Consider the following 26,289-nt stretch of genomic DNA (forward strand, 5'->3'; position numbering starts at 1 on the left):
CAAGATAAAACTGCTGAGAACCTCCTAAGAAGGAAGGCTTCGTCCTCCCATGTTTCCAGGGAAAACACAATCCTGGTAGGTAAGGTAATGTCTCATTGCTCTGGTTTAGGTCACATGCCAAGAAAACTCATGAGGGAATCTATCGATAGCAATAGACATATTGATTAGTTGGACAATATTGCAGTTGATATTCACTTTCTCATTTATACCTCCTTTCATAAATGAGAAAACCTGAAACTAGGGTGAAATGCTCAAGGTCACTGACAGCCAATACTCAGACCCAAGTCTGTTCATCCCCAATGTCCACGTCCCAGATATAAGTAAGTGCCTTCATAACAGTCAATTACCAGCCTGGGACAGTGTCCAGCAGTATGCTCTGAAAAATAACTCACTCTCATGAAGCACACTAATCTCTGCTCAATGAGTCCCCATAGAGTTTGTCTAGAGTTCTAAAATCTCTTTTAGATTTTCCTTAAAAATAAATCACCTTGACAAAAGTAGTTCAGACTCTGAATAGATTCCCCAAGTCTTATATCTACATAATAACGCTGTGCATTGAAGAAAAGGAAATATGAAAAAAATATTTAATAAAGGCAGCAAAAATAACCTGGATTTGGTTCTGCAATGGAAAAGTGTAGAGAGGCCTGGGAGGTATTTCAGTGATGGGCAGGTTTCCCTTCGCAAGTCCTTACTTTGGTTCCCGTATGATTTCTGACAGCTGGTAGGAATGTGTGCCTCTGACTGAGCAGCTTGCCATATTCTCGAGGACAAAAAATAAGGTTGACAACATCCTTTCCATTCCAATTGTCGGCAAAAGTGTTTCCTCTCCAGGAAAAAGTATTAGCTCAATCTTCTGGTACTGGAAGTGAAACCCAAGTGTCTTTATCATGCAGAGTCCTGCTCCCTTGATAGCACCACAGATAGGATGGCACAAGATGGCTTAAGTAGATTTTACCTGAATCTTGGCCCCAAACCAAGGACTTACCCTCTGTATCTGCCCACAAATAAATAAATACAAGGGCATGCAGTGCACTTCTCTTCTGGGCTTGAAATATAGAGGACTTTAAACTGAACCGTTTATTTTCTTTGCCAAAACAGGGATCAGTCTCAAATAGCTGCAGGCTTTAACAATTACTATTTTGAAAATCTGACACTATGTTATGCGGCATAGTGGAAAGAGCTCTGATTGAAGAGCCAAGACCTGTATGTGTCATAAATTCTATTTTTGCATCTATATTGAATAGATTGGTGCCCTTTCATAAAGCAGAAAGTATTTGAGAAGATGAATAGAGTAACAACATTTGACCTTTTTAAGGTTCTGAAAGCCTAAGATCATAAATCTCAAATACTTAGAGAAAAATACCTTTTAGTGAAATTGTTAGAATTGCTCCCTTTGGGACCTGAAATATACAAGTAAAAACACTGTTGTGGTAAGATATAATAGATATCACAGATAAATAGATATAAATAGATCATTTACCATGCTATTTGTGATCATTTAAAATGTAATGATTAAGAAGAACACCAGGTCTGGAGCTAAATGTCGTGGTTCCTATCCAAGCACATCTGCTTCTAGGTTTTGTATCTCTCTGTACCTCGGTTTTCTCACCTGAAAGGTGGGAGATGTTATGAATGGTATCTATCTCTTTGTATTCTGTGAAGATTAAATGAGCAATATATAAAACCTAGGGAATGGTGTGTGATATAGAGAGTGCTATTAAAGCTACTGTTATGATGAGGAGGAGGATGATTACATATCATTACAAAATATAAATAAAATATATTTAAACATAAATATGTAAGGTAAAGAGTCATTTCGATACTATCTTTTATCATATTCCCAGTTGAGAATCTTGCTGCAGTTATTTTAAAGCAAGCAAACACAAATAAAGTATAACAAAACATTTTCCAAAGTTAATTATGGTGCTGAAATATAAACACCATCATCATCATGATAATATTAAACGCAGCAGCAACAGCAACTTGCATGCACTGTGCAGCTACTATGTCAGGCATTATACCAGATTTACAACAACCATCTCACTTCATCTTTATAACCACCCTCTGTAATATTTATCATTATCACCATTTTATTGTTTAATGAACTGAAACCCGGAATGATTAAGTGACTGCCCATGCTTACAGAATTAATATGTTTTGGAGACTGGAAATAAGCCCTGATTCAGATGAGTATAGCTCACAACCCTAATCATAATCCAAAAGACTATTGTTCTCAACAAAGATGTATCCTTCATGATAACATTTTTTCTTATAATTTTTTTTCAATAATCTGGACTTTTTTTAGCAAAATTCATTTGGGTAAACATTTTAAAAGATGTAGAATAAAGATTAAAAATAGGGATGTCTGGGTGGCTCAGTTAGTTGAGCATCCGACTTCGGCTCAGGTCAGGATCTCGCAGTTTGTGAGTTTGAGCCCTGCGTCGGGCTCTGTGCTGACAGCTCAGAGCCTGGAGCCTGTTTCCGACTCTGTGTCTCCCTCTCTCTGCCCCTTCCCCACTCATGCTCTGTCTCTGTCTCTCAAAAACGAATACATGTTAAAAAAAATTAAAGATTAAAAATAAAAAAAGAGGGACACCTGGGTGGCTCAGCGGTTGAGCATCTGACTTTGGCTCAGGTCATGATCTCGCAGTTTGCAAGTTCGAGCCCCACATTGGACTAGCTGCTGTCAGCTCAGAGCCCAATTCAGATCCTCTGCCCCCCCCCTCTCTCCACCCCTCCCCTGCTTGAACTCTCTCTCTCAAAAATAAATAAACATTAAAAAAAAGCATTTGTACTAGTTTTGAGATGGTATGGGGAAAGAGCATATAAAACAGAACTGAATGTAATATCATATATATTCTTTCTCTTGGCTCTTCCACAAGATTTTCTTTTACTATAATTATTTTGGATACCTGGGTCTTGTCAAACAAAATAAGCTTCTTATTGATATTGTTATAAACATTAAGAAGTGATTAGACAACACTCATCATATTCCTTAATGAAGTCATGTTACCGGTGATTTTCATATAACAATTTCTTTCTCTAACCAGAATCTCTAACCACGTCAAAAAAATAATTCTTGAGTCTGCTTGTTACCCAATTGAGCTTAACATTTCATTATTTCTCATTTGGTAAACTGACCCAAAAAAGGGACTGTAACAAATATACTAATACTGCTATTTTTTTATGATTAAAAAAATAATTATTATTGAGGAATTATTGCCTCCAGTAAAGGCAAAATCAATCACCAAGCCATCTCCAGCTTTCTGTTCTGGAGCCTCCCAGCACCTACTACCGCAGAACTCATAGGGACTTCCACAGTTAGCTTAGGTGGCCTACTTCTTCTCCAAAAATGTGTTCAAGCTCACCCTAAATGAAATCCCTTCCTGTATGTTCACTGACACTCCTTTCCGCTTCCTTGGTTTTGCTATCCTGTATTTACAGCATCAGGACTCACTTATTCCTAAACCCCTTGGACTCTGGCTTTTCTCTCAGCTTTTTTTGAAAGACTAGTAACCTCCTAATCGCTAAAACCAGTAGTCTTTCTTCATCTTCCTTAACATCTCTGTAAATGTAGGCAACATGACCTACCTCTCCATCTTAAAACTCTCCCCTTATTTAGTTTCTAGGACACTGCACTATCTGCTTCCCTCCATTTTTTTTCTTATTGCTTTTTGTCTTTTTTCCCTGTCTTTTTTATTTATCCAACACAAATTTATTCAGGAACAAACAGTGGGTTAGAATTGGAGATACAAAGACAAACAAGAGGGTCCCTGTTCCAGGAGTTCACAGTCTAAAGGAGAGCTAGACATATAAATGGAGGATTATGGTATTCAGCGATGTCTTATGTTAAAGTACTGATCCTCAGGTATGACCAGAGGACCAGCAGTATCAGCATCACGTGGGGACTTGTTAGAAATTCAACTTTGTGGGCTGCAGCCCAAATCTACCAAAGAAGAAAACTGAAGTAATTTAATCTTTTAACTGTCGTAAAAAAAAAAACAACACACACATAACATAAAATGTACCATTTGTACCATTTTTAAGTGTAGAGTTCAGTAGTGTTAAGTATATTCAGATTGTTGTGAAATAGATCTCCAAAACTTTTTCATCTTGCAAAACTGAAACTCTACTCTCATTAAATAACAGCTTCCCATTTCCCTCTCTCCTCAGCCCTTAGTAACCACTATTCTACTTTTTGTTTCTACAAATTTGAATGTTTTAGATACCTCATATATGTGGTATCATTCAGAATTTGTCTTTTTGTGACTGGCTTATTTCATGTAGCATAATGTCATCAGCGTTCTCCAATTATAGAGTTTGATGTTTTGGGTTTTTTTTTTTCCTTTTTCAGGATGAATAATATTCTATCATACGTATATGCCACATTTTGTTTTCCCATTCATCCAATAATAGACGTTTAGGTTGCTTTCGCCTCTTGGCTATTATGAACAGTGCTGCTTTCAACACGGATGTATAAATACCTCTTTGAGATTCTGATTTCAATTTTTTGGATATATCCAGAAATGGGATTGTTGTATCATATGGTAATTCTATTTTTAATTTTTTCAGGAGCCTCCACACTGTCTTCCATAGCAGCTGAACCATTTTGTATTTCTACCACTAGTGCACAAGTGTTCCAATGTCTCCACATCCTAGCCATGGAGAAATAACACTTGGTATTTTCTAGTGTTTTTTTATTATTATTTTTTGTTTTGTGACAGTAGCCATCTTAACAGGTGAGAGGTTGCTCTTTACCTTTTTACTGAAACCTAATCATCTCTCATTCTTCCTGTCAGTGTTCCCCAAGTTTCTGACTTTGATCATTTTCTCCTATTTTTCGTTCTTGCTTTTCTCATGTTCAAAGTTCACTTCTGTAAGGATGCAAAATCTTTATTCCAAATCTTGTGGTTACTTGCCTACTTCAAAAGTCATTTCCAAGTTGCTTCTTTTTTGCACGTTCCAATACAGAAAGTAGAGAAGAACAGATACATGCTTTATTAGCATCCCTTGCTATCACTGAGGGACACAATTCTAGTCAATGAGATGCAAGAAAGAGTCTGGGGCAGGTTTGCTTTCCTGAGTAAAAGGGACAATCAGATGATATTACACCTTTCCCATTTGCTGTGTGAGAAAAAAATTAAGAAATAATTATTTTAGCTACTCTCAGGCAGATGTTTCTAGACAATATATATCCTGGTCACTTTCTCTTAATTGCATGCACCTATTTCCAAATGCTTACTTAGATATTTACACATGGATATCCCATCTCCATGTCAAATTTATCATAACGAAAATCAAACTGATATAAAGAAGGCTGTTTTTGTCATCTCTTTATGCCTTCTTTTAAAATTTTATTTATTTATTTATTTTTAAGTTTATTTTTTGAGAGAGACAGAGACAGCATGAGCAGGGGTGATGCAGAGAGAGAGAGGGGGAGAGAGAGAGAACCCCAAGCAGGCTCCACACTGTCAATGCACAGCCCAATGCAGCGCTCAAACCCACGAAACTGTGCCACCCAGGTGCCCCTCTTTATGCTTTCTTAACACATGAAACTTTATACTTCTTATACAGAGGAAGTATAAAAATATTTAAGTGAGTTAATAAATTGTGGCACAACTAAACATAGTATAGCAAATAATCTATAGGAATTTCTCATTAGAGGAAATAACATTAAGATATACAGTTCGGGGCGCCTGGATGGCTCAGTTGGTTAAGCTTCTGACTTCGGCTCAGGTCACGATCTCATGGTTCTTGAGTTCCAGCCCCGTGTCAGACTCTATGCTGACCACTCAGAGCCTGGAGCCTGCCTTGGGTTTTGTGTCTCCCTCTCTCTTGCTCTGCTCCTCCCTGGCTTGTGCGCTCTCTCTTTCTCTCTCTCTCAGAAATGAATAAACATTAACAAAATTAAATATATATATATATATACATATACATATGTGTGTGTGTGTATATATATGTGTGTGTGTGTATATATATATGTGTATATATATATGTGTGTGTGTGTATATATATATATGTGTATATATATATATGTGTGTGTGTGTATATATATATGTGTATATATATATATGTGTGTGTGTGTATATATATATATATATATATATATATATATATATATATACAGTTCTTCCCTTCACTTGGCTATTTGTGTCTTGACATTATGACATAAGATCTCATGGTGACTTGACAACATGGGTGAGCTTCTCTTGGATGCCAGTTCTTCCAAAGAGAAGAATCACATTCTATAAGCCAGCTAACTTGAGACAGGCCAAATAGTACTATCATATAATTATCAAAGCTATTACACAGTAGCCTAAGGCACACTTATCCACATAGAAATAAACAATCAAAAGGCCATCAGGGCATTTCAGCACCTTTATTCAAGTACACTGACCCTGTGAACAAGATACATTATCCAAGGTAGTTACTCTAGATATCCATAGTGCCTTTGAAAAATAAATTCCCCTATTCCTCTCACTAAAGGTCAACTTAAAAAGGAAGTTGTTAACCACATTTATAGGTGTGGTTATCCTCAGCAGTGGATTGATTGAAAATCATCATCAAACTCAAATTAGTAAAAGAGGTAGGGACTTTAATATTATTCCTAAGAAACTTCTTACAGTCCAGTGGATTCAACAGCAGAAAACTTAGATTTCAAACTTAGAAACTGGTGATTTCAGGGTGACCCTCAGCAAATTGTTTAAAATTACTTTCCTGACATGCCAGGGCCCTATATAACACAGCAGGGTACCTAGGAGGATCAAATGTAATACTGCATATATGAATTATTTGTAATATTGGAGTTTTATGTCATTTATTTGTTCTTTACTTTCTGTGATGCCCCAAAAAGAATTAGCACTGTTCTAAAGGGTGAAGTGATACGGATAACTATAAAGTAATAAGATAATCCTTTTCTTTAATCTGTCATGCAGTAACACGACTTGTAGTTTGGTCTGATGTTTAATTAATTAATAACACTCAAAACTTTCCTTCTATCTTTGATGTTTCTGAGAGTCCAAATGGTTAAACCATTTTCCTTATAGAAAAAAAAACCTTTTTTTTCCACAATTTTTAGGTGGCTATGGCCTCAGAAGCTCTTCAAACAATCTCATCTAGTTAAGCATTCATGAATCTCATGAGGTCAGGCTAGAGAAGAAACATTCTGCTAATCTTTTGTCTAATAAAAGTCGTTAGAAGGAAAGTGAAGTAAGTTTGTGAGGAAGGTACAAAAGAATTCTTTACTTTCTGCTCCATCCAAGGTCAAAGAATCCTATAAAAGCCTTTCACATTAGGCAGTTTGAATGATGTGTCAAAAATCAAACTGGATAATAACTCAGAGTTAGAAGAACGAAAAAGAGGGAAAAGGTGATTTGCTGGTCAGCCCATCAGGTATAAGTATGATTTGAAAAGTGAATCATAAAGAAGAGTTTTTTTTTTCTCTCTCTCTCTCTCATACTCCTTTTCACAGTGGTTTCAGAAGATAGACCCACAGGCACACTGCTATGTGTAACCCAAGTCAGAAGGAGAATCAGTATTTAAATGACTACAGTGGAAAATTTGGGCACGCCTTTGCAGTAATCATCTTTTCCAGTTTTTCTCCCTTTGGAAAGAAATACTCACAGGAAATGGACGTTGGAGAATCAAACTGCAGAGTATCAGATAAATGAAATGCTAAAATAACAACAAAGAAAATAGATTCTTATTCATTGCTGTTCATATGTCTCAAATTGAAACATGGCTGGTGCACAGTATGGGCTCTGCACCCAGCCACAAGTCACCAGGCAAGAACATCCAATGTATCCAGACTGACCAGTTCACTGGAAACATGGTCAGCCTTGAGGAGTCTGATACCATGAAACCACTAATCCTGATCTTGGAAATATACCAGTGTCACTCAGGAAAGAATGCCCTGAGTGCCAGAATAATATCTGAATAATATCTGCAGTAAATGATGATGATACTTGCATTTCTACTACATTTTTAGTTTCCAGAGCACTTTTACATATGTTAGTCTGTTTTCATCCCAGTAGTAGGCAGAGCAGGATTGATGATCATTTTAGAGCTGGGGAAACTGAGTCCCCAAATGGATAACTTGTCTAAGGTCACACGACTAAGTAGCAGATCTGAGATTAGAACTTCCAGTTCGTAACTGTATGTTCTGTGCTCTCAATGCAGCATCACAGTTGAGAAGGAATCCTTGAAGGGTCCAAGAGTTGTATTTCTGATCCCAGGTTTGAAAACGTTCTTGCTACAGTCCTTTCTAAAATGCACTGCATTTTCCCATAATAGCATTCAGAAATATTATATCCACTGGTGGGGTTTTCAGATGCCTCATGGCTTTGTTACAATAGTTCACCTCCAGTTTGGTATTGCTTTTTCTCAGATACTTGTTTAGGTTGCAAGTTCAAGGTGGGACATCCAGGGAAAGCAACTATTGCACATGTGTGCTGGAGAAAGCAGAATGGAGAAGGCAGTGAAGCAGAATCTAAGAGACAAGCTCTGCCTTTAAACCTACACCACCTGAAAAAGTTCTTTTTACAGAAAGAAGAACATTTCTCTGAATATTAACATCGCTCTAAGGATATTTCTGGCTTTTTGGGGGGACAACAAATGAATTTGATCCTGGAATTTAAAGTTTAAAGCCTTACTTAATGTTTAAAGCCTTATATTACTCAATGTACATATTCATATTTAAAACTGGGTGCATATGTATGTGTGAATATGCATACACCTGTCTAGAGGTTCTATCATGAGGCCCCCATTTCTTTGCTGCTCTGAGGCCAGACCAAGCTGCTATTTACATTTCACTATGTCTCAACTTAAATTCAGCAGTGAAAAGCAAACATGGTAGCTTTAGCACATACTTTAAGTGCCTCAAATGGAGGCTTGCTGGGGTTTGCAGTGGGTGACTTCTTGTTTATATTAAATCCTATCCAATTAAGCTTTTCTTGGGAAACTGTTTTCACACATTTTAAACCACTAATATGACTATAAATGCCCTTTTCATAAAACCAAAATAGCAGTTTAAAAAAGAGAAGAATGATATTTAAAATTTTAAATATCCATGGGGCACCTGGGTGGCTCAGTTGGTGAAGCGTCCGACTTTGGCTCAGGTCCATGAGTTCGAGCCCCATGTCGGGGGCTCAGACCCTGAAGCCTGCTTCAGATTCTGTGTCTCCCTCTCTCTCTGCCCCTTCCCTGCTCACACTCTGTGTCTCTGTCTCGCAAAAACAAACATTAAAAAAATAAAAAATAAAATTTTAAATATCCCTATAGACCCCATATGTGATTAAACGAATCTCCATAGTGCCTTCCGAAGGCTGCTTTCTCTATCATGGTTAAAAACAATTACCCGAGTTTGTATGTGAGACCAATATTTTCAGGAATTCACATACTGAATTCCTTAGGACATGATGTAAGGAACAGCTGCCACCTTAACATTTAGCTCCATCCTCAATGAGCACATCTTAAAAGACAGCTTGACTTAATGCCATGAAACCTAAGTAACCTGGCTCATGGCAACATGAGAAGAAAATCTTTGGGATGTGGAAACAGATGTCCCTTAACATTTTTCAGGATGTGACATCACCTTCTGCCTTGGTGTACATGACTCTGCTCAGTAGGTTTAAAAATAATTTTCACGTGAATTTAAATACCAGCCTGAACTTAGTTTTAATTATCATTCCATTCAGATGGCTCTAAGGAAAGCCTATGTTTCTTTAGAATTTCCTTTTGTTCCCGCTGTGCGGTGTATAGAAACTTTCGGTAATTAAAAGCTATTCCTAGCTGAAGCAGTCTAACCTTTTAAATCACTAGTTTCTGCTCCTTTCTGATCAGAAGAAATGTTTTGGCAACACATCACATTTAAGCTTTGCAAAACCAAGAAAGAATGGGAGGCCAAAGCACAACATGTGTCCTCAGTGCCCACAGTGCGTTTCAGGGATCACCCGCGTTGGACAGGGTGTGCACGGAGTTTCCACCTGCATATCAGCTGAGCCAAGAAAGCTGCTGTAAGAATGAGACAGGGCTGGCCAGCCAGGCACGAATGGCCTAAGATGCTGAACAAACGGTAACAGCTGGGGGATACTTGAAAACTGTAGGAATGAGTGAAATATCCCAGAGACGAGGGAAATAAATTGAAGCAGAAATAACTCAGTTCAGAGTCCAAGTCAGACTCACAAATCACAGCAGTCAGTTATCAGATCACTCGACTACTGTTAGCAGGTGGAAAGATAAATGTTCCTAGATCTACTTTGAAGCACAAATGCATTGCACAGCATACTGACTATAATGTAGCATGGGAAGATGGTGCTTCCCCCTGAGACTGCAGATCCAAGAGACTCCGACGAGTACCCCCCTAGTTATTTTGGGGAGTTCCCACGGACTTCATCAAGTATTGCAGATGATTGCCATTTTCTTCCTCTTCTGCTCTGAACGAGCTCGGTGATGTTTTCGGCTGCTGCCTCCATTCCATGCAGATGATCCCCGACAGTGGGTCCCTCACATCTCCCCAGATGCTGAAGCCCCTGCCCTGTGCCCACCAGTACTCCTTCAGGCTGCCACTTGTTCACTGCAGTTCCCTTTCATCCAGGACCACTGACAGACTTCCCATATTGAATCTTCAAGATGCAAAAGGAACACTCCTCTTAGGATGACATATTTTGTATAAAAGTAATGGGAATGGCAGTCATTTTCAAAAGTTACATTTATTTTAATTTATTAAAAATAAGGAATTCTGTCAGCAAATCCGTTAACATGACTGTTTTATCACACTTATTTTATTTCATGCTCTCCTTTATCTCTTCTTTTACTCTGCCTCATCATCCACACCCCTCCTCCCCCCACTCAACCCATTGCCTTAACCCTCCTATATTTCTACATACTCATAACAGTCATCTATAAGTATATACTATCTTAAATACAGAAACAACACACATACATATATAAAGGCATTTTTCATTAGTAGTTTTGTTTTCATGAAATTAGATTATATGTTATTTTTGGCATTTGCTTTTCTCAATTATGCAGTCCCTCCTGAATCTTCCAGGTCTGCTTTTAGAACTCCCATGAATTACACCTTCTTTTTCTAAGGCTTCATAATATCCCTAGTTTGGACACACCAGAATTTTTTCACACACTTCACTACTGATAAGCATTCACCCTGTTTCTAATTTTTCACTATTTGAGCAATGCTCAAACATCCTTTTCCATATATCCTCAAGTACAAGTGTTTTACTTGGAAGAGGTTAATAACCAGGAGTAACGTTGCCAAATCAAAATGTATACTTATTTTCCATTTTAATAAATGCTGGCATATTGTTTTTTTTTTAAGTTGTAAAATTTCACATTAAATCAACAGTGCATGAGAGTACACTTTTTCCCACATCCCTGCCAGCAATGGTCTTTAAAATTTTTGCCAGTTTATTAGTAAAAATTGATCACATTGCTATTTTAATTTTGTGTTTTTAAGAATATACAGTTAGAACATTTTTAAATGTTTCTTGGTCATTTAGATTTATTCTTCTGAGGACAACCTCTTTAAATATCCTTTTCTAAACTTGAAAGAACTTTTTAAATATTATAGGGATTAATCCACCAATCTTTGACTTGCATATAGTTTTCCATATCTACTTTTTCTGTCTTGTCTATGCCATAGATCCTCATGTAAAATGTGTAGATTTCCATATAGTCAAATGTCAACTTTTGTTGACTAAATGTCAACTTCTGGACTCCCATTATTAAGAAAACTTTCCCTACCTCCTGCCTCTAGATTATATATCTTTTAAACTATCTTGCAAGAGCTTTAATGCAATTTAGTTTCTACATTTAATTAATCTATGTAAAATGTATTTTTATACATATAATATGACTGTACTATCATTTTCATCCAGATGGACAGTCATTTAACCAATACCATTTGTATTAAATAATCTACTCTTTACCTGCTGACTTAAACCATCTACCTCATAGAGTCAATTATCAGCTTTCCTGGAATCTGCTCTTAGATTTGATATTCTGTCTCACTTCTCTATTTGTCTATTCCTATGACCAAACCACATAGATTTGACTGCAGTAGCTTTATGTTTTGTTTTAATGCCTGATCAGGCAAATCTTACTATTTTTAAAAATGTCTTTGGCTATTCTTGGATATTGATTTAGTTAAGTAAATTTTAAGATCACTTTATCCAATCCCCCAAATCCCTCTCCATAAAAATAATATTTTATTTGCAATTACATTAAATTTATAAATTGATCTGGATTGATGGTAATTATATTATTTTCTAACACAAGTAAGTTTTCCTATTGGTAAAGACCTTATTTTACAGTCTTTAATAAGATTTTATACTTTTCTATGTAATGTAAGCTATAAAAGAAGGGTGCTATTGATTTTTAAATATACTGATCTTATAACCAACCAACTTACCAAATCATATTTGGTTTTTATTTCTAAAGTCTCTTGGGATTTCTGGATATTTTAATCACATCAATAGATAAATAGTTTTGCTTCTTGTCTTCCAAATTTTACATAAGTAATATAATTTTCTCATTGTATTTTCTATAGTCTCCAAGAAGATGTTGAATAATAATGATGATAGTGGTTAATTAGGTGTCTCGTCGAAATGATTTTAGCACTTCATTGTTTCAACATTTATATTATCTTATTCAGATAGTTTTTTATTATATTTCTGTAATATAATCTATTTATTTTTTATTAGACATGACCACTAGATTTATTAAATGCATCTTTACCATCCATTGACAGAATCAAATGAGTTTTCTCCTTTACTTAATAAAATAGATTATGTTGATAGATGTTCTGATAGTGAGCCATTTTTGCTTTCCAGAATGTATTTTTCTTTTTCCACACAGATGAATTCTACTGAATGCTATTTCACTTACAACTTATGTACCTATGTTTCTAATTGAAATTTGGGTATAGCTTTTATTTTTTTAACATTTATCAGGTTTTGGTGTTAAGGTGCTCCATATGTACACAGGCTGTATTCCTGGATCAAACCTCACTGCCTACATTTCTGTTCCCTTATGATAAGGGATCAGAGAACTTCCTAAAACTTCTGGGCAGCACCCATCAAATTAGATTTATACTGACATGACTAAACTCCAGTTTGTAGACTCAACAGGCTCAAAATAGAATTACCCTGCAACTCCCCCAACCACTCTTCCCAGTGATATTTCATGATGCCTAAAATGAAAAGTGCTCACTGCTCAAAACTTATGAGAGTAAAAAATTCAAAGTCATTCTTGAATGTTCAATGGAAGTCAGACTCAGAATAAGAGTTCATTGGGAAACACAGGGTAAATTATGGTCCTCTATGTTTGTGATTAACATTAATTAACTTTCCCAGCTTTGAAAAGAGAATGGGAAGTGACCTTATGTCATCATTTCTATTTTTTAATGTTTGTTTATTTATTTATTTATTTATTTATTTATTTATTTATTTATTTATTTTTGAGAGAGGGCACAAGTCGGGGAGGGGCAGAGAAAAAGGGGGAGACACAGAATCTGAGGCAGGCTCCAGACTCTGAGCTGTCAGCACAGAACCCAACTTGGGGCTTGAACCCATGGACTATGAGATCATGACCTGAGCTGAAGTCATAAGCTTAACCAACTGAGCCACCCAGACGACCCATCATCATTTCTATTTTAATTGGAAAAAAGGCAAATTAATTCTAGGTATTAGTGTGTGTGTGTGTGTGTGTGTGTGTGTGTGTGCGCATGCATGTGTGTTTTAAGCTAGGTTAAACAATGTTTCTAACACACACAGTTGTAGACAGCTAAGTTTGAAAATATTCAAAATACAGTTCTGCTAATCTCCATGAAATAAGGATGTGGCGACTTCACAGAGTCAAGCAGCCACTCTGCTAAGGCCAAAAGGTTTTGTAAGAAACTTCCTTTACTTCATGAGTAAATTCATTTTCTTATTTCAAATAAGACTGTCCAATAGCTGGCCTGTCTCCATGCAAACGTTATTTTCTTAGGGAAAGTAAGGAAGTATTGAATATTCTTTCCTCTATTTTGGGAGTCCAAACAAAAACAATAAACAAACAAAAGCCCTGAACAGATGATATAGAGCAAGTACTGTGTGAATGAAGATACTAACACAGAAAACAGGAATAAAAGAAGAAAGGAAAAACAACGTAAAGAGCAGCATAGATTGTAATACACTGAATATGTCAACTACAGAGGAGGGGAAAAGGAGATGGAAATGCAAATATAGAGAGAGTAGCATAAATGCTAAAGGAAAGAACTTAAATATATAGTACTTCCACTTCTGGTAAAGATGCAAAAATTTGCAAGAGACTGCCATTCCTATAGTAACATCAGATACACTACCAAATCAGGTTTTGTTATACCCATCAGAAACCTGAGGATGTAAATAAACCAAATGAAATGAAATCCAGGGAAAGACAGACTGTTCCTGGAGGAAGACATACCCATGGCTGGTATTATTCCTGGCTGAGCAGCAGGAAGCGGAGGATCTTCCATAGAAACCAGATGGACTCGTAATAAACTTTTAATGAGCACATGTTGCCTGGCATGAGAGATTTGAGCCGTGAGGAGCCCTAGCCATTGCATGAATGAATTTTGCCCATCCACCTACTCCTTCCCATGGGACATCACAAACTGAAGGAGGAGATTTCAATGTACAGGAGAGCTGAGAGATTTCACCACTGAGCTGCACAGGGCTTTTTCCAATGTGAAGCAGAGGAGCAGAGGTCGATTTTCCCATGTGCTAGGCTGAAGCTTGAGAGAGAGGCGAGATTGCTGCCAAGTGAAAAAAAATTGCCTCCAGTAATCTAAGGTTGGCTTAATTTACAGAAATGAATTAATGTATTCACTACATTAACAGAATAAGTAAGACAAACATTTAAGCCTCTCAATATATACCAAAAAAAGCCATTGGACCAAATTCAATACTACTCGTGATAAAAACTCACAGAAAATTAGGGATAGGGAGAAATTCCTCAATCTGACAAAAGACATCGATGAAGAGCCTACAGTTAAGATCATATTTAATGTTGAATTACTGAACACTTCTTCCTTAAGTCTGGAAACAAAACCAGGATTTCCACTGTTACCACTTCTATTGATATTATACTGAAAGTCCTATTGCACCTAGCTAGTGCAATAAGGAAAGATAAGATGCACTTTGACTGGAAAAGAAAACATAAATTTTGCATTATTCGCAGGTAACATGATTACATATTTATAAAACCCTACGGAGTTTTAAAAAATGCTTTAGAACTAATATGTGAATTTAACAAGACTGTAGGTTACAAGGCCAATACGCAGAAAGTAATTGTATTTCTACATACTAACAAACAAGAGTTTAAAACTATATACACACACACACACACACACACATATATATATATATATATATATATATATATATATATATATACACATATATTTTATGTTTACTTATTTATTTTAGGAGAGAATGAGAGGGAGGGGCAGAGACAGAGAGAATCCCAAGCAGGTTCCAGACTCTCAACACAAAACCTGATGTGGGCTCAATCCCACAAACTGGGAGATCATGACCTGAGCTGAAATCAAGAGTCAGACACTTAATCGACTGAGCCACCCAGGCACCCCTAAAGCTATATTTTAAAAAATACCTTATATGTTATCATGAAAAACTATCAAATATACCTAGAAATAAGTCTTAAAATATATTATGATCACACACAAATGATGTGAACACAAATGTATTCCTGATAAAATTTAAATATGTAAATAAATAGATATGTCTAGCATATTTAAAGATTAATAGACTCAGTATTGTTAAGATGTCCATTCCCTCCAAAATAATATATACATTCAACAAAATTCCAATGAAAATCCCATTGAAAATTCAACAGATTGTTGAAAATCCCAACAATCCCAATTGAAGAAATTGACAAGCTGTTTTCAAATTTATGTGGAAAAACTAAGGCTCTAGAATCGGCAAAACAAAACAAAAATCTTGATAAAAAGCACAAAGGTGGCAGGACTTACAATAAAGCTACAATCTTTGTGTTATTGTCATGATGCTAGATAAAGAGATCAATGGAAGAAAAGAGATCATTGAGAAATAGACCTGCATCTATCAGTAGACAACTGAATTTCTATTCAAGACACCAACTAAATTTAATGAAGAAAAAAGTATTTTTGACAAATTGCTGCAATAACTGGATATCCTCATGGGAAAAATAACTTTGATCCCTATCTCATTCCTCAATGTAACGGCTAGAATGATAGAACATTCTGAAGGAAGACACTGGAGAATACTCTCATGACCTGAGGCATAATAATCTTTGCGGACACAAAAAACACTATGGGTGAAAAGATTGATGAACTGAACTCACTCAAAATTTAAAATCCCTGAATAACAAAATACATCATTAGGAAAATTATAAGGTAAGCCAAAGGGAGGAGAGGCCCTTGTAACACCTATATTCATAAAACCACTTACATCCACATATATGAAAAGTTCTTATAAATCAACAATGAAAAGAAAACCCATTTTTTTTTAAAAAAGGGAAAAAACGTGAACAGAAACTTGCAAACAGAAAAGATGAATGGCCACTAAGCATAGGAAAAGGTACTTAAAGAATCAGTCATCAGGAAAACGCAAATTAATACCCATTAAGATACCGCTTCATACCCACTAGAATGCTAAATGAAAATGATCGACAATATCATTATTAGTGAAGTTAACTGGAACTCTCATACAGAATTAAGAGTAGGAGAATAAACCCATACAATAACTTTGAAGAACAGTTTGGCAGTTCCTAGAAAAGTTAAACAGACATCTGCCCTATGATTTAACAATTTTAACTCCTCAGTATTTACCTCCCAAAATAAAAACAAATATCCACACAAATACATGTACTCAAATGTTCATACACACTTTATTCATTGTTGTCAAAAGCTGCAAGTAATTAAATGCCCATCCATAAGAGAATGAATAAACAAATTGTGGTGTCACTATAGCGTAATGCCATTCAGTAATAATACCACTCAGCAACATAAATGAATCTCAAAAACGTGTTTGAACAGAAGATACCAGGCACAAGAGAACACATATTATATGATTTTATTCACATAAATTTCAACAAGCAAAACAAACTTATGGTGATATATATATGGGGAAGTTGTTGCCTCAGAGTATGTGGGGTGGCGATTGACAAGAATGAGGCACAAAGGAACTTTTTGGAATGATGGAAATGTTCTGTATCTTGAATATGCATAGGTTATATGGTCATATGCAACTGTCAAAGTCATCAAACTGAAACTTTATATCTGTCCTTTTTATCATATATAAATTATGTTTCAATAAAATATAAATATGCTCTTTGTAAATATATACCATTTATCAACACGTAGAAAGAAAGTGAAGTTTTATTTGAAGGGCAGCAATATTTTAGAACCTTGAACTACCTCTATACTATGGATTCAGGATCAGTAACTCCCCTTGCAAATTATATTATGATGGAGACAGAGCGTTACAAAAGACAAAGTCTGAGTGAACCAGCAAGTTGAGAAGACCTTGTGGCACACACAAAAGAAAAGAGAAAACAAGGCCAGGTGGACAAAAGCAAAAGTTTAAGACATAAACTTAGTCACTTCACAACAGGTAACAATAGCTGTTGTTTCATGATTAGTTGGCCACTTCATTATAAAATGTATTCAGACATCTGCAATTAGTTATACATACTTAATCTAAGTGCTTAAAAAATTTGGATATGTTTTTCCCCTATATTGACATATTAACATTTTTTTTCTCAATCAGTTTTGAAGACCTAAATAAAGAATGCTTTTAAAATACCAGCTGAAATAAAAATACCATCGTGTGGGAGTGAAAATGAGGGCAATCCTAACAACATATGTACACTTGAGAAAAGACAGGATCTTTGAATTGGCCTACTTAAGGCTTTAGAATCTCAATTTTTTCATCTTTGAAATGGACGCAGTAATACTTCCCTCAAAGAATTTTTTGGAGACTAAAGGACAAACCATACATATTAACCATAGTGTTTGGTATATGCTTAGTGATCAATAATATCGATTTCTTTTTAAGGAAAAAGCTGTACTTCTATAGAAGATAGAGAAGAAGGCCAGCTTATAGAATTTGAATCTCAACAAGTATAATTATACCTAACCTTCTCAAAAGTCAGTGTAGAAAATCAAGCCAAGTCAAAGTATATGAAATGTAAATGATTTTCTTTTTCATAGAAAAACACACACAAAAAACTTAGACACTTCCGTATAGGCAACTGCACTAGAAGTGAACTGCCTTGAACATTAACTCATACAGTTCAATACACTTACATCTAATCTTGATAAGGTAACTTTTTCTGAAAGGTACAAATGGAGGATTGCTAGTAACGGGCAGTAAAAAATGTCTTAGGACATATATTCTCACCTGAGAAATGTTCAGTATTTAATGGACACAGGACTCTGTCCTATAAACTGAACATCTAACAAGTTGAGGGATACAGCAAACATTTACTCTAAGAACAAAAGGAATAAAGCAATTTGTGCTCTTGCAAAATACATAGAAATTCACATTTCTACCATGAGTAAACCAATTCTGTGACCTAATCATGTGTTTGCAGATTGATGGCTGTCCTTATCTGAGTGTTGAAAGGGCCTTGTTCAGTATCTTCCAAAACATCAGTTGTATGGGAAGAAGTGGAAAAAGACAAAGTTTGATGGTGAGGAAATTAATAAAAAGTTCATTCTTATTTTATTTTTAAGTTTATTTATTTATTTTGAGAGAGACAGAGAGAAAGAGAGAGAGCATGCATGTGAGCAGAGAAGGGGCAGAGAGAGAGAAAGAGAGAGAATCCTAAACAGGCTCCATGTTCAGCACAGGGCCCAACACAGGGCTTGATCTCACAACCTTGAGATCATGACCTGAGAGGAGATCAAGAGTTGGATGCGACTGAGCCACCCAGGCGCCCCAGTCACTCTAATTTTAATAATGACCCTATCACCCAACCATAACCTACCTTCCCACCTGCTAAGCATTATCCATCCATCTGCCACAGTGAGAGATTTGCTGAAGTGAATGAGGAGGATGAAGAATGTAGTAGGAGGAAACAATAGTCATTCTGAATCAACAGACTCTTCTCATTCATTATAATGATTAATTACATTTCTGCTGAAGTTACTAAGTTAAGGTAATCAATCTTAGGTCCAATGTTTGGAGGAATACAAGAACAATGACTAGTTAGATAATAGCCATATCAAGGGCACAGATGAAAGGTTATCATTTCTCTTTAAAAATATCTAATATAAATAGGTATGTCAATGAATATGAAATGGCAAAGTAACAAATTTATTTGACTGATGAACTCCAAGTAATGAGAAACTCAATAGGAAAGAGCAAGCAACTTAGTCATCTGACTCAACTAGTTAGTATTCAGTTGGTAGAAGACCTCATTGTTTTGGGCCAGCCTAACATGATCAATGATTTACTAGGATCAAATATTTAAACTACTTTTAAATACAAGCACATAATTCATTAATTTTCTAAAACACAAACACATATTTTCATTTCGTAGGTCTTAAAAGTATTATGATCTTAAATTGTTTTAGGTTGTTACGTGCTCATCATTACAAATTGTACTTTAAAACCACTTCCTGCTTCCTCTTCTTACCCTCTCCCACCCCCAACCCAAAGAAAATCTTAAGAAACAAGAGAAAAACTTCCAGGATAAAGACTATATGTCTGTGGGGATTATTAGCATATTAATAGACTCTGTTTCTATTTACACTTCCATTTCCAGAACCAATTGTTAGTTATTTTAAGGAAGAGGTTATGCCTTAATTAACAGCTCTTTGTAAATGAAAGCCGCCTGTGTTTCTTAAGTGTGTTCAAATTTTACAAGTCGTATTTTACAGCAGGGATCCCAGTTCATCCAATACTTTTATGTGATGACACCTCTGATCAAGGAAGGAAGTCTTTAAAAGACCTTAAATAATTAGCTTTCAGAACAGAAGCCAACAAAAAGTATAATTAATGAGTAAGCTGATTATCCCTAAAGCATTAACATCCATGCACATTCTAAATGAGAGAGAGTGAAGGGACTAGAAGCACCTTAGGTATTTAATATTTCTAACTCTGATATTTCTAAGGACTTCACAAACTTGAGAGTTTAGGGAAAACATTCATTTCTGTAACATAGTGTTGCTATACCTCTGTCCTTTCCATATTCTGTCCTGTCTGTGCCTTGGGACTGCCGGAAGGACTGAATTTGATCATGTGCTTGGAGGAACATAAAATCCCATAGTTGCTGCTTACCGTCCCATCATCCTAATCGTTTCCCTGCTTACTACTCCCCTGCACAGTTGTATCACCTCCTCCCACTATCTACTTGAACCATAACCTAGGTGAGGGTTAAGTTTCAAGTGACGCTTTCCTCAGACTAGGTATGTGTGATTCCCAAGGTCCAGCAGTGCCCCTTAGCTTCAACAGGAACTCTTCTGGTACCTAAAGGCCTCCCTGCCTTCAGTGTTTCCTGGCATGTGCTTCACTATTGATCGTCAACACTGCCGTAGCTCCCCTGTCTTGAAAACAGACAAAAATTCATGCTGACCTGAGGGATTTAAAGAAGAGGGCTCCTTTGAAGTCATCCCTCCCTCAGCACCTACCCAACAGGATTCTCCTCTGTCCAGGAATTTTCAGAGTGGCCTCTAGAGGTAATGCCTGGTACTTCACTTATCTAACCTGGCAGTCATGGAAGAGAAGTCAGACACCGTGGGAAGACTGAAGAATTTAGGACAAAAGACCATTGGGACTTTACATGACCTTCACGTAAATAGGCCTCTTAAAACATCTGCCTAGTACTTCTTGTTTGTTTTAGTGCCAGGAACAACTTCGGGAAAATAGAGGGAGTTTCTCTCTCATATGTACAGGAAGAAATTGTGAAAATAGAGCCCTTTATCAATCTCCTGTTTTAGAATAATTACAATCTCTAGAAAGTTTTGAAACATGTAAAGTTAATCCTTTCTACTTGCTTTATGCCCACAATATGACTCCTTCAGCAACTCCTTACAACAACAACAGAAATGTAAACCAAGAGATCAAGCCAGCCTTCCTGAAAAAGAGAAAAATATGTTCTGAAAGCTTTTGCTCCTAACCAATTGCCAGTTTGGCACTAAGCCAAGTGAATTGGAAGGGGGTGGGGGGAGACGTCAGGAAACTATAAACATAAGGCAAGCATAAACACAGTATAAATACCCTCTTTGAAAAATGCCCAGTTATATCCAAAACCCAATAGTTTGGAAAAGCATAACTTCTTTTCCCAAAGAAAGAAAGAAGTGTAAGTACTTACAGTGTCATGAGACTTATCCTTGACATCATAGACTGTTAGCTTTATTTTGGTCTCCTCATAGATGGGATACTCAGATGGGAATGTGACACCAGTCAAAAACAGTGGGTCTCTTGTTCCCTGTAACAGCAGCAGCAGACAACTTTGATTCAATAAAGCAGCAACTGCAGCCGGCAGCATGCAGGGACACACGAGAGCGCAGAAAATGTGTCTGAGTCTGTTTGTTTTTCTAGGAAATAGTTCTGTTGGAAGAGAGACCTGAATTGCCAAATGATGCTCATGGGCGACAGAAGGCCCAGGGCCCCAAATACTGATATAGCTGTTGATAGTAAATGCTACTACATCAGTGTCACAGCTGCTAATAGTCTGGAAAAACAGCTTATTTTCATTATATGCAGAACTCTCCTTTAGGGTCAGTTGTCAGTCCACCTAGAATACATTTAATGGATTTCACATGAAATGTATACAAAAATCTAAGATATTGACTGATCAAAGTAAAATGAAGCTATTTTCTCATAAAGTACCATTTACTTCCTTTCTGTAATGATTCAGCTGAAAGCCATGCTCTGATAATGTCCATTTGTTTTGAGATGTTCAGCTGAGTTTTTTTTTCTCCAACCAATTTGAAAACTAATGAAAGAAACTTCATATGATGGATTTGGGGCTATAAAATTACTAGTTTAGGATGTGCCCCACAGGATAGTTCAATGTCTCATAATTCATTTTTAGAGAGCTGACATCCAACATTAAATTTGACATGGATATTTAAATATGCATATTACCAAATATCATGGAGATGTTTGCTACAATTCTGTAAACCAGGCATCTATGAGTTTCTGAAAGCTCAAGTTATTCATTTATCCATTCATTCTTTCTCTTTGTATTCAACAAATACTACTTTTTGTTCAGCTCTGTGTTAGACACGTTGGAAAAAAACAGCCCCAAATAGCTATATATGTTCAAACATAAACATCTGAAGTGTGTCAAAATAATTTCTTTTAAGTTTTGGCAATGTTTTAAAAATAATTATATTGGAACAATACTTAAATTTTTTTCATAGCATAAACAACTTTATAATTTTAGTCAAGTTTTTGCTATATGAATGAAGCTATTTTTGTTAATTCAACCACAGCATTAACTACAAATTATACCAGCATTGGAACCTAAAGTTTCCAAAGGGCAGATTCAAGATTCCATACAGGATCTGGGTCATTCTCATTAGAGAAATGAGTAGAGTTCAGTCTGAATCATTTATTCCGCCAGCCAGGCACAGGTCAGCATTGAGCAAACCCGGTCTGGGGTAGGCTACTCAGTTCCTTGCAGAGAAATTCCTCATGCAAAACAGACAGGGTTTACAAGTCTAAAAAAATCACGCAGAGCTAAGGAGTTTCAAGTATACTTTCTTTAGTCCCAGATATTCAGGTATCTCTTATTCACTAAGTTCATGAAATATGCATGATGAGAACAAAATAATCAAAAGGGAAACACTTCCTCTTTTGAATCTGATCCAATAAAATAACAAATTTCCTCCCAACACATTTTGAATGTATATTAGTAACAATAAATGTAAATAGGAAATCTCTCATCTGATGAGTAATATTTACACCCTTTAGCTAGAAACATTACAGTTTCTGAAATTAATCATCTACCTTTCTTTGAAAAACATCTTACTTTAAAAAGACACACACAAATAGCAGAGAATATAAAGTTTCCATGGGCAGACTGAAGAACATAGGAAAAAACGAAAAGGGCAAAAACACTTAACTTCTCTAGGTACTTTATGGTTCTCTTTTTTCCCCCAAAAGCAAATTTTCATTCCATTTAATTTAAAAATCTCTATATATTTTCTCCCTACTTGTTGCTATATTTAAGGATTCAATGTGGGATTTTTTTTTTCTTTCTATTTACTAAAGAAACATAAGGTCTTTTATGAAAAAGGCAAGTTCTTCTCTCATCTGTTTATTCTGGTAAGTTACCAATGCATGCTTAATAACCTCAGGTATGCTTTCTCAAATGACAGAGGACAGTAACATAGCGTAGCTACAGGCCATGGGCTAACTTATTTCAGCTGCTTGCTTAAATCCAGAAAGAGGCTGAGAGAGTGAGAGCAGAGCAGAGAAATGCAGGCACACAGCTCGCTCACTCACCTCCACGATTTCCGTGCTTGAGTATCTTGTCAGACCCTGCTCCGCCGGGTGGATTACTGAGATCTGCACCAGTGTATTCAGCTTCCGATCACGGACAGGAGCCACAAGATCCTTGCATGCTGACAATGACGGAGGAAAGAGAAAGAAAAGAAACTAACACCATGTCTCAGGGAAAACTTCTGTCTGAGTTGGAAGTAAACTTAGCGACGGCGCTGAATGAAATCTCCTGGGATTCAGGCTGATTTTTTTTTTTTTTTTTTTTTTTTTTTTACAGAGGAAGTCCCTTGGAAGTACCTTACAGAAATAGGAAGTCACGTGTTGCAGAGCTGAATTGAGAGTTCATTTCCACTGACAACATTTGCCGCTCCTGCTAGTCTTGACTGCCCGGGGATCCCGGCTCTAATGTGTGACTGTGCACACACAGCTCAGGGACTTGAGGGACTTTAATTAGTCATTAAACCCTGGGCTTTAAGTCACACTCCCAGACAAAGTAAGCTGAGTTGGGCTATATCCGGGAAACTTTACGCTGTTCCTTATTGACATTGGCTGGATTGGTTCAAATGTACCAATGCACCCTTGGTCCTTACCTGTCTATTGGCTAGAGCTGGCCTCCTACAATCATACACAGTGACAGAAACTGGGAAGAGAGGCTACACTACCAAAGCAGCACGCAAGCCACAAGCCAGAGGCAGAGGAGGGGTTAAAAATGCCCTCTGTCTGGGATACCAGCCAAGTCTGGGAGGCAGAAATGTGGAATAAGGATGGGTTAATTTTTGCCCAGGGGCCGCAAACTAATAACTTTCCTTTGAGACACCAGGCTCATATTACAGAGTCTCATCACCATACCATATTTACCTGAATATCTTCTCCTCCCACATATCATTCCCACAATACTGAGGGAAAATCAAAACTACATTCCTTTTCAGCAGGTCCAACATCTGTCGCAGTGCTTTCTCCCCTGGCTCTGAAATAGTTTTACTACCTGCCTTTGGGTGGCTAAATATGATGCAAAGGCTCCTCTCCAGAAGGGGTTCAAGTTATGCTCAGCTGAAGGCCCAAGGCGAGCTGGGGGAAACTGGGTTCTAGATCCATGATGACAGTGTGCTGGGCTCTATACCATCCTTACCCCACACTTCTGACAGGTGCTGACCGGTACAGGAAGGGACAGGAGGATGGGTGCATTTAAGCTATGTTGTGTCACCGCGGCAATTTACAGGACCTTCATCCACTGGGACACAGGTACTATGGCTTAAATCCAAAACTTGAAAGCAGAGGAAATTATAAATGTAATTAGCATCTTCCAGGGGCTTACAGATCATCTCATTTATAGAAGCAGAATGGGATAGAGATTTGGAACCAAACAGGCCTGGTTTTCACCCAATTCGACTAGCTCGGCAATGCTGGGCAAAATATTTACCTCCTTAATTCTTCCTGCCAGACTTTGAGATCCTTTTGTTCGTGGATGGTATTTTGTCATGATTTTTCCTTACTTAAACCCTCTCTTTAAATGCCTCTATCAATACAGGAGAGCTTAGGAAATCATGTGTGGAAAAAGTAATAGCTACAATTTAGCCCTCCCTGTTTTTTGAGGCATTTTGCTAATTATCTTTTTATTTCTCAAAACAGAACTTGGACTTACTATTTCAGTTTTACATATTGAAAACTAGAGGCTTAGGAATATTAAGTGCTCACATTTACATTAGTGGAACACTGGTGCTTTGTTTACATCTTTCCCCATTAGTTCCATTTCTTTTCTTGCTGTACTGAATTCCTCTCCTGCACAAATGGCACCTACCTTTGGAAGACCCGCTGCCATAATTCTTTACTGTCCCACCCAAGAGATCTGCAGTTTTAGGAAACACTGATGTGAGGTTTCAATGTCAACATAGCTCCGGAAGGAAAAAAAAAAAAAAAAGCTAGATTTAAACTTTCCTGTTCTTTGGTGTTACTTTGATCATTTCCTCTACTTGCCTTACGAATCTGTTTAACTTCATAACTCATTTGCTTGGTTATATGCTCAGGGTGTTCAGCTTTCTCTCCATCTACTGATGTTGACTATACCTGTCTTGGATTTTAAAGCTGAAGTTCATTTGCTTCAAACACATGCATCTTGCCCTCTTTCTGCCTGCAGCCTCATCTCTACCTTATGAGCTTATGACACGTTTGCTCAAAATGAGTTACTCCTTTTCAGATTTCTTATCAGTGGTGGGCTGTGATTATTTCCCAGAAGCAAGCTGCTATTCTCTCTTTTATGAGAGAAACTCTCAGACCCACTCCTAATAAAAACAAAGTCTTCATTAAACTGAAGTGTTCTCTCCAACCCAATTTGCAGATATCCCAATACTGAAGAAGTAAAAACAACAATAATGGCACTTTGTATTCCTTTATATTCCATATCTTAAGACAAGCACAAAAAACAATAACTAAAGTCATACCTCGGGCAGTACATATCTCTTTTCTTCCCAAAACCCCAGAAGACTTTCTGTTCCCTAATACTTAGGCTGTAAGATATCATGGAAAGACCCCAAGATCAGTCAGAATTCCTGAGCTGTATTCCTAGATTCCTTGTTTACTAGTTATGTGACATTAAGTCACAAACTCTTGAACACTTTATTTCTTCATCTGTTTACCTGTCTCTTGGCATCTAACTGAGAAAGGCTAATGCCTTTTTTATGAATGGACTTTTCTACATAAAGTTTATCAATATCATTATACTAATATTTACCAATATTTATATCAACATTTACCCATATTTAGTGTTTTATTATTGTGTAAAATGTTTTTTATTGAC

General features: G+C 36.7%; 1 protein-coding gene across 12 annotated transcripts in view; it reads right to left on the reverse strand.

Moving 5' to 3' along the window:
* Positions 1-26,289, reverse strand: part of INPP4B (inositol polyphosphate-4-phosphatase type II B) — a 762,324-nt gene that overhangs the window by 318,715 nt on the left and 417,320 nt on the right. For 11 of the 12 annotated variants that reach the window (XM_078445724.2, XM_078445723.2, XM_060654097.3 and 8 more), the window contains 2 exons: positions 23,499-23,617; positions 21,355-21,471 (listed from right to left, as the gene is read on the reverse strand). In XM_078445724.2, coding sequence (XP_078301850.1) covers positions 21,355-21,471; positions 23,499-23,617 — 236 coding nt within the window. Of the gene's footprint in view, positions 1-21,354; positions 21,472-23,498; positions 23,618-26,289 lie in introns of those variants that run through there. The other variant, XM_060654104.3, reaches the window with a different exon arrangement.

Source organism: Panthera onca, chromosome B1 (assembly GCF_046562875.1).
Source record: "Panthera onca isolate mPanOnc1 chromosome B1, mPanOnc1 haplotype 2, whole genome shotgun sequence".
In the NCBI taxonomy this organism is placed as follows: domain Eukaryota; kingdom Metazoa; phylum Chordata; class Mammalia; order Carnivora; family Felidae; genus Panthera; species Panthera onca.